At 33.0% G+C, this 15,577-nt stretch overlaps 2 protein-coding genes across 2 annotated transcripts; both read right to left on the bottom strand.

The window, feature by feature from the left end:
- Positions 1–1,851: 1,851 nt before the first annotated feature.
- LOC110603839 (plant UBX domain-containing protein 4) lies at positions 1,852–5,302 on the bottom strand. Its single transcript, XM_021741783.2, has 4 exons — positions 5,074–5,302; positions 3,480–3,765; positions 2,967–3,062; positions 1,852–2,391 (listed from the first exon to the last, which is right to left on the bottom strand). The coding sequence occupies exons 1-4, from the start codon at positions 5,220–5,222 to the stop codon at positions 2,008–2,010; spliced, it is 915 nt and encodes a 304-aa protein (XP_021597475.1). The 5' UTR covers positions 5,223–5,302; the 3' UTR covers positions 1,852–2,007.
- A 2,617-nt stretch (positions 5,303–7,919) lies between these two features.
- Positions 7,920–14,698, bottom strand: LOC110604285 (katanin p60 ATPase-containing subunit A1). Its single transcript, XM_021742452.2, has 14 exons — positions 14,478–14,698; positions 14,144–14,298; positions 13,828–13,989; positions 13,241–13,371; positions 12,946–13,090; positions 12,607–12,869; positions 12,060–12,184; positions 11,314–11,357; positions 10,150–10,281; positions 9,914–9,991; positions 9,027–9,109; positions 8,814–8,936; positions 8,326–8,386; positions 7,920–8,253 (listed from the first exon to the last, which is right to left on the bottom strand). Exons 1-14 carry the CDS (start codon positions 14,593–14,595, stop codon positions 8,086–8,088), a joined length of 1,788 nt encoding a protein of 595 aa, XP_021598144.1. The 5' UTR covers positions 14,596–14,698; the 3' UTR covers positions 7,920–8,085.
- Between the last annotated feature and the right edge of the window lie 879 nt (positions 14,699–15,577).

Genomic DNA, 15,577 nt, shown 5'->3' with positions numbered 1-15,577 from the left:
AATAATTATAAAGTTTTTAAATTGAAACTCATCTAAAATTTTCTATACAAAAAAATATTATTTTTGAATTCAAATATGTTAATAAGGATTATAAAATCATGTTAATTATATTTTTATATAGTGGAAGTGACACCTTAAAATTAAAGTTAATAGTTCTCGATAGTAAATGTAGGATTAAATATCATTACTCTAATTAAATTAAAACGTTGAGTTTATTAGAGTGTCGAATAAAGAAAAAAATGAGAACACTTAGATAGTTAACTAAATAATATCAAATTTAGTTATATGATATTTTAATTACACATGCGGTTTTATGTCTACATATAATATGTTTTAGGAAAAAACAAATGAACTTAGTTGGTTAAATATTAAGTAAGCCAATTGAGGATCCTCTATCAAATATAACAAAATAACTTGATAAGAGATTTAGCAATTATACCCTGAGAGAATGTAAGGGCTATAATCATTTTACACAACTTGACTCTTCCTTTGTATTCGATCTCACTCCTCCACATTCTCAAAACTTCCTTAAACATTTTAAACCCATAACATTTACTTCTCTCATTAAATATCTCTTATTCTCACATACCCAGATGGAGCGTGTATTGATCTTAGACATTAGTGGGTCTTACTGATATCAATATATATGAAAGACAAGTTATTTATTGTGATAAGAGCCCCGCAAGATAACTATTTATATTGCATTAAATAGGGTGTTGTATATTTGGTATCACAGTGAAGGTTGTTGTTGAAGCTGCAAGGGGCCAGAAAAGAGATTACCTTCGACGAAGAAACACTGAAGCTCAGCTGCTGCATTAACTTCGTCGTTGTTTAACTGTGGTCTTTGTGCCAATTTGCTCAACATATATTATATATATATATATATATATATGAACTTCTGTGTCAGGAAGATATAAGATATCTAATATATAAATGGAAAATATTCCTGCAGCTGGTACCCATTATAATAAGATCTGGACGTTGACATAGTTGAGGACATTTTGGCTAAAGTCTCTCTCTTTTTCTTTTAGTAATTTACGATATAATCTTTGTAACCTAATCAACCCACAACTTAATTCATATTTTTTAATAATAAATAATTGAATTCCTAAAATTTTAGTAACAAAATTCTAAATTTTTGTTTTGTTTGCAAAGTAACTGTACTATTAATCAACCATAAATTATTAAAGTTAATTGAATTAAAAAGATTAAATTATTATAAATATTGAAACTATAAAAGTAAAATTTAAAAGATTAAATTATTTAATGGAGGACTAAATTATTTTAAACAATACAAAATGAAATCCAGAGAACGTTTTTCTCATTGGAAATGCAGTTGTTAAATTAAGGGTTTTGCCATATCAAATTACCCTTTCCTTTATTTCAAAAGATGAGGCCCTTTTGATTAAACTCCATAAAAAGCCTCAACTCACCGGTCACCACCCCATTTTTCACGCTCAGTGTGCTTGTGATAATCCCTTCCCTCCTAATATGTTATGCTAAATCTTCAAATTTTCTTGTTTGTGCAGTAAAAAATAATGGAGAAGCCAACTATTATTCTTATTATCAACAAACAGCTAAACCTACCCCCACGAACTGGGCAGTTTAACCTTGGAATGAACTTTACAACAATTAATATTTTTCCAAAGTAAAGAAACATTTATACCATAACACAAAGGCCTGCAATCATTCATGCAAATATAATTTCTAGCCGAGTACTTCATGCAAGAATCGAGGGTTGCGAGGCAGTCAGCCTACTTCCAGCAGCAAAACATCAAGGATGCTAAATAGGTACATACAGATACAATTTAGGCAATACAACGTGCAAAAAGTGCATTTTAAGTCACAAAATTGACTAACAATAACCATTCAACCGGCCACCGAAATCCTCTTTTCATATATAGGAAATGGAGAATGAGTTCCACATGTCCATAGAATTTGTTTGCTTGTTACAATAAGCAGCTGAGTAATGACTAAAGAAAACATGCGACCCTCCATCCAGCTTGGCTAGAATTTCTGAATAACCACTGAATTGGCAAGCCCTGCTTGCTCTATTGTTTGATTTGGATCTGTAAGAACCTTGGGAGGAAATCCCATCAGCTGCAGTTGATAATTCTGAGCGCCTCCAGGTCTAGATGCATTAATGAAAGCTCGAATGTCATTCACAGTGTGGTGGTAATTGAAGTGGGTAATCATGCGTGTCCCATCTGCCAACCTAAGCTGAACAGAAGTTGATGGCAGTGTTTCATCCACAACCAGGCCACTGGATGGGGTTGGGGCAGTGTTCAAAGGAGCTGAATCAACAGTTGGTTCAGTTGCTGCTGGAGTACTGCTGCTACCTAGAGTTCTTCCAACACCTTGAAATGGAACATGCCGCTGCTTCTCTGGTTCCTGCCAGAAAACAATTAATGATATTGATACAGTTCAAAATAGCAACGTCCTTCAAAATGTTAAGCAGCACACATGCATTCACATAAAAAATAGCCGTCAACTAGAATGATGACTTGGTGAACCTATTCTACACTTGAATGGGTTCTCTGAGATTCCATATGTAAAAAATAATATATAATTTTGATAGAAACATGCCACATAAATAGATAGAGGGCAGAGGGCTAATTGAGTGAACTGAGCTGGAAGAACTAAATAGAGAATTGGAGCAAAGAGGATAGTTCTGGAGGAAAATTAGTAGTTAACTGGTTGTAGTCTTGTAACAGATAGTTATGGGAAAGTCAAAGACAGTAATTCTAGCTAGAGAGTATATAACAGAGCACATCTGTAACAGTGAGGCAGACCTGAAATCAATAACGATTTACTACTTGTTTTAAAGCTCCTCATCTCTAGTTCTGTCTTCCTTTCTCATTATTTCTTCTTTCGCTGTATATCTTCTCTTCTCTTCTCTCTCTCTTTTTTGGGAGTTTTCATGGCACAAAATGCAACAAAACAAATTAACTATAAGAGAGACTTACTGGATACTGTTCATCCCTTCTAATCAGATTGACATGAACTGAGGACCTTCTATCTGCAGGCTCAAGCTCCTTTGGGCACTCAGATTTTCTGATGCTCTGCAACGGGTAAGCAACCGAAAAAAAATCACAATATTACAATTAACAGTACATTGAAGAAAATAAAGGATGGGGGAAACAAAAACATAGGTAATAAAGCAATGCAACCCATCCCTTATGTGTAAGTTATGCAGTCTATCCAGTAAAACATAGAAGATGCAGATAATTCCTAGATAATAAGACTCATGGCTAAACTGGGAAAAAAAAAAAGAGGAAATGTCAAGGAACCACGATGCCTCTCTAATGCTTTACATTTCTCAGCCTGCTAACTGCTAACAAGTGACAGCAGAAGTTAATTAAAAAAAAATTAATAAAAACAAACAGAAGTTGCCTACCTCCAACACACAGGTCCAATTATGCCTTTTTCCCCCTTAAGAAATATTTTATTTTATCTCACAGAAACTTAAATTGTTCTACCTCTAAGAAAGATGCATTTTCTGGATCATCCAACCTCCTCACAGGGCCATCATTTACAGTGAAACCATTGGTCCAGAATACAATATTGTGAACCACAGCCTCAGGTTGCTGAGGAGCAGATGGCACAGTTTCCCCTGATAGTAATCTACCAGTTCCAGTAAAGCTTCTTGAGCTTGAAGATGGATGGAACTGATCAAGAGGACCTTCAACAGCTCCCAGTTGCCTAGCTTGATTGAAAATTGCATCCACATCATTACCTTTTGAAGGATCTTGCACAAGCATACCACTGCAGTCACAAATGTCAGCACTAACAAATAAGCTTCTTAAGAACACTGAATGCATGAAAAAAAAGGGTCAAAATCATCAAGTTAAATAAATAAATTAGAAGATAGAATTTGAATAAGGAAAAGTTTTGCATCCAATCATCTAAATGCAACAATAAAAGGCATGAATATCGGGTGCTGCAAGTGAACTCAATACTTTTACATTTGTGACTCAGAAAAATTGCGAAACTGAAGTTAATGCTAAAGGCACTGTTCCACACATCATCTGTAAAAACATGCTTCCACCCATTATCTATTACCGCCTTCTAATAGATGCTTCACAACTTCTGAAATTCATGCACTGGAAAAGAGCCATATAAAGCAAAAAGTATAATCATCTCATCTTTCAGAGTTGGAAACAAATGCATTGGACAGACAATTTTAACTTTAGCCAATAACTGATAGAATAACTACATGAATTAAAGATCAAGCATGAATTCCTTGTCATAATTAAATGTAGAATCGCAAGCTTGTGTTTTAATAGAACTGCCCAAACTGAGAATATCCCCTTATATTAGAGATAAAATTAATGTCAAAATATAAATATAAGGACTTCATCTAGAACTTTAGTAATTAAGAATAAATATAAAGCAAACAAGGCAGAAACAATAGCTAATCTTAGTTTCCTAGACCTCAAAGCACCTTTACATAATACCATAGGTCCCATTCCAAACTGGTTTCTGGACCAGTGCATACATGATCACTATCTCCAAGCATCCATCATCTTAAGAGGTTACCCACCATATCTACCTTTCTAAATCCACTTCTTCAAAAGTGTGGAACTTCCATTTTCCATCACTATTAGAGATAAAATGAATCCACCCAACCGACGCCATACCATATAATTCAAAGCTACCCAAGTACTCATGCTCAACTCACCTCTCCACCTTCCCAAACGCTAGTTCCTCCAACCTGCAAAGTAACTTCAGCAGTCCACAACGACACTGGCGGGCCTAGGAATATTGCATCCACAATTTCAAAATTAAGTTCAAAACTGTTCACCGTTCAATTCAAGGCAACAACCATCAATATCCCTAAATTTCATCGACACTAAACCATTCAAAGGTCAAGAAAATCGATCCCATCGCGCCCGGCAATCTCTCGCCTGTGTCTTTCCCTTCCCTGCTCTTTCCCTTTCCCTCAATACTCTTGCCGAACCAAACAACAGAATATAAATAGAACAAATTATTAAATTAGAGCTATCCAACCAAAGGAGCGGATAGATAAAACAGGAAAAGGAAATTTAGAGTATAAAAAGAAGAAGTAGAGACCTCTTCTCACCACCGGTGTAGTACTCTTGAGGAGCATCATCGTCGCTGTCGGAATCGGGGCCGGAGTGTCTGTTGAGATCGGAGAGAGTACGTATACCGCCAGCACGACTGCTGGATGGCTTGGCTGGTTTCTTGTCTCGTGATGCCATTAGATTCCTCTGATTGCTTTTTGGATTGAACGAGAAGAATACTAGAAGAAATGAGAGACGCGACGATTGTTCCTTCCTTTGCTGGTAATTTATGTGAAGTATGACACGCTCTGTAAAAGCGCGTCACAGGATTATTCTCATCTCTCACGGGGTTACACGTATAATTAAGACTTCTCTGCTTTGTCAAATAGTAAAACTATTATTATTTTCTATGATTACACTCTTCTACTAATTATTTTTGTTTTATTTTAATTTTTAATCTGAAAATATTATTGTTTTATTATTATTAGTCAACATTTGGTTTGTTCAAATGGAATCAAGTTTTTATTAACTGCTTCTCATAATTATTCTAAAATTAATAATGGAATTAAATTATACTTAAAAATAAATTTAATTATTGATAGAATATAACTGAACTAACTAAAAAAATGTAATAGTATATTTTACATAATTTGCTTTGGAACACGGCGCTTTTTATATTTTCAAGTTAAAAAAAAAATTTAAAACCTTGAAAAAACTAATTAGGGCGAAGGTTAATTCTATTGCATTTAAAAGTGCGGTAGAATTCACGGCACTCGTAAAGTACAATAAAAAAAATAATTAAAAAGAAAATTACATTATCGCACTTTTAACATGTTGTAATGTTTAAATTTAATTATTATTTAATTAATTATTATATTATATTTTATTAATTTAATTTATTTAATTATATATTAAATTTATATGAATATAATTATAAAAATTATATTAATATTATTATAAATATTAATTATTTTAAATTATTAATAATATAATATTATATTTATTTTATTAATTATATATTAAATTTATATAAATATAGTTATAAAATTATATTACTATTATTATAAATATTAATTATTTTAATTTATTTATAATATTACTTTTTTTTTGAAATGGGTTTATAATATAACATTATATTTTTTATATTTATTATTCTGTATTTTAAAATTTAATTTTTATTTAATTAATTATATTATATTTTATTAATTTAATTATATATTAAATTTATATAAATATAATTATAAAAGATATATTAATATTAATATTAATTATTTTAAATTATTTATAAAATAATATAATATTTATTTTATTAATTATATATTAAATTTATATAAATATAGTTATAAAATTATATTAATATTATTATAAATATTAATTATTTTAATTTATTTATAATATAACATTATATCATTAATATTTATTATTTTATTTTATTGTTTTTATTACAATTAATTTATAAATATTTAATTTTTGAAACAGTAACAGCTTTTAATTTTTTTTTAAAAATTTTAAAATATTAAAAAGTCCGAATTTTTTCTTAGGTGTTGTTAGTTATATAATTTTTTAAAAATTTTATAATAATAAAAATAATAAAATAAAATGATAAATATGAAAATATAATGTTATATTATAAATAAAATAAAATAATTAATATTTATAATAATATTAATATAATTTTTATAATTATATTTATATAAATTTAATATATAATTAAATAAATTAAATTAATAAAACATAATATAATAATTAATTAAATAAAAATAAAAATTTAAAATGTGAAATTTCGTATTTTAAATTATGCAATTACATTCAAGTGCGGTAATATAATTTTTTTAAAAAATTATTCGTTTTTACCGCACTAGAGTGCAGTAAGTTCTACCGCACATTTAAAAGTGCGGTAGAGTTAGCTTTGACTATGATTAAGAAAAAAAAAAATTTTTAAACCAGAATTTGAAAAAAAAAAAAATTTTTTTTCAATAATATGCGATAGAATCAGCTTTCACGGGTTTGAGAAAAAAAAAATTTTTTCAACGTAAAAAGGTAAAAAGCCAGTAGAAACATTGTCACTCCTACACATTTTGGGACCAACCAATATTTTCTTCATGGTGCATATCTCCTTCAAAAAATTTGATATAATGAGGTACCTGGTTGGGTGGATTATTGCTAGCGTATCCTCTTAGACGTGAATAGTTATTTTAGTTTTTAGTTGCACTTGGTCTTATTCACCCGGCTTAGTTTACCAGAATTGTTCAACAATTTTTAGAGTAATTTTCATTTGTAATAACAGAATTTAAATTACTGTCTCATGATAATCCATCGTGATCACAGAATTTAAATTATTGTCTCAGGATAGTTCATCTTTGAAGAACTTTTTGTAGTTCATTTTTGAAGAACTTTTTGTAGTTTGTCTCACAATAGCCTATCTTTGAAGAGCTTTTGTAGTTTACAATGACACGGACACTGGTTATGCTACTGACACCTCATTTGTGGCTACTGCTACTCCACTTATTTTTGTCAATCTGAACAATGTGAACTTCATATTTGATGTTGAACTGTTATATGCCTCAAGTGCTTCATTTAGCAAATGGCTAAACGAATTCAATGAGAACGGCTTGTGTGCATTTGTTTGGTTTGAAAGAGTTTCTTTTCGTTCGGAGCAATTAGAGAAATGAAAAGATAGAGTACTGAGAATTACATTCTCCTCTAAATCTCCCAAAATATTTCCCCTCAACCTAAAGTTGAAAGGAGGGAAACGAAGGAAAATATAGTTATAACCGTATTGTCAATCCTACAGTAATAACGATATAACAGTTAAAAATGAAAAAAAATTTTTTTTTTTTCTTTTACTAAATTTTCTTGTATTTATATTGACCAATTAAGGAATCAATCAGTGAGTAGTGACAGAAGAAATATCGAGGGATTATTTGACTGAAATGCTTGTAACCACAGCAAATAACACAGATTATATTTATACATTATACGGAGCATGATGCCCTTGGTTCAATCGAAGACAATATTCCTGCTAGTTCAGTGCAAGTAATAATCATAAAATCTTCTATTTTTAACATAAATCTAATTGACCTCTGCTTGTTCGTGGATTAAAACCTGGACTTCTCCGATTTGCAATGCTAAGTAGAGACTTTCGCCTATTCATAGCACTAGCAATATATTCTGCCAAAGGTGGAAGGTACCCTTGCTCTCCATCTCTATCTGCTTGTCCTCTAATTATCTATTGGGGCCATCAATAAAGGATGGTAAATGTTACCATTTGAAAAAATTAGAAATTATCAGAAATATTTACCTTCGATGCCCATGACCTTTCAGCTAGCTGACACACATCCCTAATATCCCTTCCAGACATGCTGAGTATAGGAAGGACCAGACCATGAGAAATAAGCACCAAAAATATGGAAACACGAATACATTAAAAGAAAAGCCAACCCATGGTATCGACAAAGAACACAGATTAAATATCTATCTATACAGACAATCTCCGTGTGTTGGCTAGGATCAGTTCAAGTTCTGAGATATAAAAGGACAAAGTACATTGAGATAATAATCCTTTCAAAGCCACGTTGTAGAGTTCTTAGACAAATTATTAATTATTACCCAATATGACAAGTGCATATGCATATTGCACGTACGCATATGCAGATTATAATACCTCTGCTTCTTTTATCGGAGATAATTAATACTTTATGTTGAAAAAGAAAAAAAGAAAAAAAGAAAAAAAACCTAGGTGATTCAGATAACAGAGCATTTGATCTGTAAGAAATTTGTCCAACTTACTCTTCTGTGACTTTGGCAAGCTCCTCTACATCAGATTTGGCTAGATGCTTTGCATATTGGGCAATAATTTCCTGGCGGTTCTGCTCATCAGGGAGGCCAAAAGTAATAATTGAATCAAATCGGCTGATAACACAGGTTAACCATGAGTTAGAAAACACTTTGAGATGGACTCAGTCTTCTATCACCCCCAGAGAACAATTTGCACCAGTATACCTGATTAAAGCAGGATCAAGGTCTTGTTTTCTATTTGTTGCAGCAATCACAACCACTTTCTTGTCCTGTTCAAATCCATCAATCTGCAGAAATAATCAAAGCATATCAAAAGCTCACTCAATGTCATATGCAAAACTCATAACTTAAACTAGAACATCTTCATATATTTTCACTTTATGAATGCTACTTAAGTAATACTGTCCTTGGGTGCTCCAATGGACTTTGGGTTTGGAAGAAGAACTCTAAGCCTAGTTGAGTAACTACTAAAGCTTTGTGTAGGGGCTTCCAAATATCTTAAAGCCAAAGCAAAATTATTGAGCATTTTCTAAGGGACAAGTATAAAAAAATACCATGTGGTTTGGATAGCCACTTTCTAGTAGGGTCCTGAAGCTTGAATTTTGACAAACCAGTGCCACATATTTAAATCTGTTGGCAAAGGAGGTTATCCTTACCGCCATTAGCGGCAGCTAATGTAACACTTACAATTAAAAAAATCATTAGAATAATGCCATATGATTCCCATAATCTTTTTTTACTTCCATTTGCAAGTGGGTCACAATTTAATTGAAAATAGCACCACACTAATAGTCATTAAAGGCACTAATGTGTTTGAACCTTCTTTGCTAACGGGTGTAGCCACAAAGTACTCATTTGTTAAGACTCAAACCATGGGACCCTCCTTAAAAATGCCTAAATGACATGGATATTTTTTTGTACTTTCCACTCATTTTAATTATAAGCATGCAAAGTATTTCTAGGAGAGATTTAGGAGAATTGACATTATAAACCATAGCAAGAATATATTGCAGGGGCAATATGCAACATGAATAAATTACTAGCAGCATGCAAAAGGCTCATGAAAGTAAAAGCCATCTTCAGTTCTTCACCTGTCGCAATAAAACTGACAAAATTCTACGTGTAGCTTCATGCATTTCACTATCACGAGCAACAGCAAAAGAATCAACCTGTTATAATGTTTTTAAAAAAAGGAGAGAATATAGAATGTTAAATGACCTGCATAGCTTGTATTGCAACTGAGAGCTATAGCAAGGCACTCAGTAGTCAGTACAATACATAGAACATTAGGAAGCCCCCATCAAGTGAGCTAACTTGCTTGTCTTACCTCATCCAGAAATATGATAGCGCCATTAGGAAGCTCATTAGCAAGAGAGAAAACTTTTCCCAATAATCGTTCACTTTCCCCATAGTACTTTGACATCACGACCTCCAAAGGCACATATAGCAATGGGACACCCTGTCAATGCATAAGCATATGCACATTTGATTTATATATATAAACATTGAAGATGATATTTTACATCAAGTCTAAGGCAAAACTCAAATGCTATCAACGTATCTTATCCTGAAGCACATTGATTTACTTTTAAAACATTAACATACCAGCAACTCAAGCAAGCGATAAACAGTACACGTGCGCTTATTTCCTTGTCTTTATATGCAAATGCTTTTAGCTAAATGAGAGAAAGTATACCAATCTAAAATCCAAATATATGTTGTTAAAACCTTATAAAAAACCTCAGAATCAAAGTCCAGAGTAATTTAATTATTATTTGTTTATTCAATTTATTTGAATTAAAAACGATATTTTTGAAAATAATCTAATACTTTGTAAAAATATTTAATCATTTATTTGTTTAACTTATCTTATTAAGAATTATATAATTATTATTATTTCCTTAAAGAAAAATGAACTGTATCACTATCATTATCTTAACTAGATCAAAATTCTAATTAGGTATGAGAGGTTTACTTTTTTTTTTTTTCTAAATATAGGTTTATATATATATATATATATATGCATCCAGTATTAAATTATTGTTAAGCATATTTTGTATTTAAAATTATTATATGTACATATTCAAAAGAGTATAGGGATTTTTTTGATATAACCAAAGTTGAGGGCGTTTGTAATACTTTTATCTAAGTTGAGGGACTATAAGTAAAATATAGCTATAATTTAACATGCAAACTAGTAATAGCAGGTTACAATGACTCTAATGATACTCAAATTGATAATTTAAGAATTTTTATGATAAAAATTAAAATAGAAGGATGCCACTAATACAATTACCTATATTAGGGGAAGATATATGAAATTAACCTCAAAATATAACCATTAATTAATTTAAATTATAAGAATATTCTATAATTAATACTAATAATCTAAGAAATTAAATAAAGTTTAAAAAGAAAAAAGAAGAAGAATGCAACAATAGTATTAAGGTGAAAATGTACTACAACTTTCTACGAAGTGCTGGTGGCTCACCGCTTGATCAGCGATAACACGTGCACAAGATGTCTTCCCTGTGCCTGGAAATTATCATAAACGGTAAGTGTCTGATAACATATAAAATAGTTAACTTTAAAGAATGGGTCCCAAAACAAAGTATGTCAATGCATATACTCTTGCTTTTTCTATAAAACAAATTAGAAAAGAAAGATATCTTCTTTTCTCCTCTCTCTACTTCTTTATTTAACACTCTCACCATAAATACTCCTAGATTTGACTGTTGCGTTGGAGGATCCTCACTGGGGACCTTCCTCAAGGATCTCTGACCATTTTCTCTTTATTTTGCAGGGCTCTTCCATCTAAGATCTAACCATAGGATCCCCTTTTAGAGGAAGCTACAGTACAAGGCTTCATCACACCTATCAACTATGTAAATTCTTATTGCAATATAGGTTTACAGACCTAATGAAATGACCCTTCCCCACCCCCCACCCAAAAAAAAAAAAAAAAAAAAAAGAGGACCCCATAGCAAGCAACTGTCATTTGTATATTCACTAATCATTAAAAAAATTAAGGCCAAGAATCATGTAGTTTTGTGCACAAAATAATACAACAAAGCTTTGGAGTGGCAGGCCCATGAGGATGTTTGATGCCATTCAACAGGTTGACAAAAAAGAAAATCGAAATGTAGAAACACCATACATGTTATTCTTCAACAAGAACAATAATAAAGAATCACTTTCAGCAATGTATTTCCCTGAGATCTTGGCAAGAAGATGAACCTGGTGGGCCTTCAAAAAGCACAGCTCGAGGTCTATTGGACTCAAACTTACGTCTTGTCCCGCGAGCAATATCGTCATATACTTCAGGACTATGAAGAGCCAACAAGATTGTATCTTCTATATCTCTAGATAATGGCCAGTTAAAGAGGAGTATCCATCAGCATTTTCATGCATACGACTAGATACATGATACTCAAAATACACAATGACACAAGAAATGCTTGTAAACCCATCTAATAATAGCCACATAATATGGACTCTTATGCTAAGATAATGAATAGAAATTTGACTAACGAGACCTTCTGGCTCATTAAGAAAACCAATTTGATTTATACACATCAAAATTGAAGCTCAACTGTTGACTATGAAGTCTTTGGTAGAGCAAGAACTGCCATTTCATGTTGACAGGTCTACAAATTGGGCTTAAAAACCATTCATTGTATTATTATCCCAAGTCTTATACTGGCATGCCAACATGCAAGGGGAAAAATAAATTCAATCAAAATGTAATAATAAAGGATGTGCATTGAACACTTATGTTACATACCGTTTTTGCTGATCGTACCCAGCAATATTGTCCCATGTTATCCCACTGTTTGAAGAATTTACATATGGCTCATCAAGTCCATATATCCTGACTCCCATGGACTCCAATGCAGCAACTGATTTTTCTGCAGATGGCATTCGGGCAGCACCTTCCCCAGGTTTTCTTTCTGAAATCTTCAATCTCCCACCAGCTAACTGTAAAACAGACACCAGAGCATCAAGCTCTTTGGTGCTTAAGCTCCCACCCTTTATAAACTCAATCTCCTGCAATAAATCGGTTGTATTTTAGAACAAGCTTTTTCCATTATCACAGAGAAATTAGTTTCCAGACTGTACTGACTGCTTTATCTGTGCTAATGAGTGAACGAAATATGAGAATGCATAGATCTCCCTCAGGAATATTTATATCTGCAGAATATCCTGTGTCCGCATCAGGTTTCTTCTGTTTTTCTGGACAACTAAGTGTTAGTTGCCAGGCAACTGCACTGACATTGTAAATGAGAAACAGACATTTAGCACAATTTAAGCATTAAATGAAAAACAACCACAAAAACATTGTCCAAATAAACAAAAGTCAATGATTTGAAGTCAGATACTCTATGAATGAATATACAAGAAAACTCATTTCAGCAAACCTGTCCCAAGCACGTAACAGCATATCTGAACCACCACCACGCTCATCAAATTTCAGTCCAAGATTTGAAACCAGGTTTGCTATCAACTGTGGAACATCACATGCAGGAGGAATTTGAAACTTGATTGTGACCTACGCCATATAATACACCCTTGTTAGAAATATTTTAGCTATCAACTTAACATTGATTACTGATAAAATTAATCTGTGATCAGAGTTTTCAGATAAGGAAAAGGAATTCATCTCATTCTCACGTGGGACAAACTTTCATATACTCAGAATGACATGAAAATAATAACACTCTCAACAACAAAGCAAGCATTCAGAAAGTAATCAGAGTTTTCTTTTTTTGGTCACTCATGAGGCCCAAAGGGTCAACAGTACACATTGACGGGACGGCATTCGCTTTTCTCAATCCCACCCCAATCAATAATTCATCAACTACTTGCAGTTGGAACTTGGAAGGATTCAAACCCAAGACCCTGAATTCCCCACAAATTGGGCAGAGTATATCTAATTGGCATAAATAATTTTGTCACACTTCTAGGTACAGTTACTATAATTACAATTGAACTTAAGTGTAATAACCTTTTGACCCTTAACAGCAACAGTGAACCGGGGATAAGAACCGAATTTAATTCCTTTACTTTTAAGCAACTCTTCAATTCGCTGCCTTTCTTGCTTGGCAATCTCCTCTAGATCCTTATAACTTGAAGGAGATTCTGACGGCAATGAAGGTTTAGCAGCAGCCTGCAGAAAGCTCAGTTACAATCAATGCAAAGAATGACAGCTTTTCACTTTGTAAAGCTAGTTTCAGACACTACGATGGTACGGATACAATATTCAACAGCTCATATATGGTTTTTGTTCATGGTACAGTTTCTTAGATGCAAATTGGATAAACCTGATCGGAATCCGCATAGGCTACGTGCAGCATTCCAACTCCAAAGAGAGCAGATAAAATAGCTGGAACTATAGAGTAAGAGTGATCAGCATTAGGCAACAATTTTGGCTGTAGAAATTCTGGTGCAGCGGAAATAATGTGGCGATCAAAAGACCCTGCATTTCCCAATTATAACAGTAAATGCACATACAGTGACTTAATTATCGTAGAATATTTTGTGCAGTCTTATAAAACCATGAAGAGTAAGCATCCAAATCACTATACACACCACACCAATGATTCAAAGCAATTTTGACTACAATTTCTGCTGGGAGAAACAAGTAGAGAAGCTTACGGTGATGAAGACGTCGAAGGAAGTCAAGTGAGCGGGCAGGTGAGGGGTTAAGGGTTTTGGGAGAGGTGATTCCGCGCCATGCCCTAGCGGTTCGGACTAGTCGCCCGAAAGTCGCCATGTCTTCGTCGGTCTCCGAAGCGGCTGCACCGCTGTGTAACTGCGCGGGAGCGGGATGCGGGCTTAGTGCAATCTTTTTCTGTTTTTTCTTAATAAAAAAATGACTGTATGATTATAAATTAATATAGTTGGATGGCAAATAAATCGAATATTAGATTCCTAATTATTAATTAATTGATTTATTTATTAATGATGGAAATAAAATGAATGCCAAAGTTTTCCAGTATTTTTCTCTACACTCTTTCAAAGAGAGAATATAGTTAAACTAGTAATGGACTTGGCCCATTTAGAATAAGCCTGCTAGACTCTTCATGACAGATTTGTTCGTGTCTTTTGTTAATTTACTTTGTGAAATCAATCTTTTTAAAAGCAATTAATAATTTGGACCCATTCTATAGAATCATCGTTAAAAAAATATGTATATATATATATGTTTTAATCAGAAGATAAAATTTATTCATGAAAAAAAGGCTAAAAGTACAGTGCAAGAATACGCCCAAAACAACATGGCTCACAAAGGAAGAAGCCCAAGCCCAAAACCTAACCAGCCCAACACAGAAGAGAAGACCCACTATACACCAAATCCTAATATGCAGATTAACTTGAAACAGCCAACCCAATTCCACGACCCCAAACCACACACAGGGAAGAAGCCTAAGATGTGCCAATGAACCGACGAGCTCAAACACAGTGAAGCACCGATGGACTCCAAAGCTAGAGGGATACCATCAACCAAAAGGCTAGAAAAATGGGTTAAGCAAAAAACTATTCCACACAGTAGGCCATTGAAAAAGAGGCACAGAGGCTGATCGACCTAGCTCTAGGTGAGAGCTTGAATCGTAGATCCAGTACAGATGAGCTCCATTATGCCATCAAGCTGCATTCAAGGACCATGGTCGTCCGAAAAGCAAGGGAGGAGGCAAAGCTCCGGCCGTCTCACTCTCTTGTAGGCTTTGAGGAACCGGGAGATCAAGAATTATTTC

Source organism: Manihot esculenta, chromosome 16, assembly GCF_001659605.2.
Source record: "Manihot esculenta cultivar AM560-2 chromosome 16, M.esculenta_v8, whole genome shotgun sequence".
Taxonomy (NCBI): domain Eukaryota; kingdom Viridiplantae; phylum Streptophyta; class Magnoliopsida; order Malpighiales; family Euphorbiaceae; genus Manihot; species Manihot esculenta.
Note: the sequence above shows the minus strand (reverse complement) of the source record. Positions and strands in the feature narration are given on the sequence as shown.

Coding starts and splice junctions, on each gene's coding strand:
- LOC110603839 (XM_021741783.2), bottom strand. CDS start 5,222: ATGGCATCACGAGACAAGAAACCAGCCAAGCCATCCAGCAGTCGTGCT. Junction 3,766..5,073: donor TACACCGGTGGTGAGAAGAG/GTCTCTACTTCT, acceptor TTGTGACTGCAG/TGGTATGCTTGTGCAAGATC. Junction 3,063..3,479: donor AAAATGCATCTTTCTTAGAG/GTAGAACAATTT, acceptor TACCCGTTGCAG/AGCATCAGAAAATCTGAGTG.
- LOC110604285 (XM_021742452.2), bottom strand. CDS start 14,595: ATGGCGACTTTCGGGCGACTAGTCCGAACCGCTAGGGCATGGCGCGGA. Junction 9,992..10,149: donor CTATCATATTTCTGGATGAG/GTAAGACAAGCA, acceptor ACATTATAACAG/GTTGATTCTTTTGCTGTTGC. Junction 9,110..9,913: donor TGTCAGTTTTATTGCGACAG/GTGAAGAACTGA, acceptor TTATTTCTGCAG/ATTGATGGATTTGAACAGGA.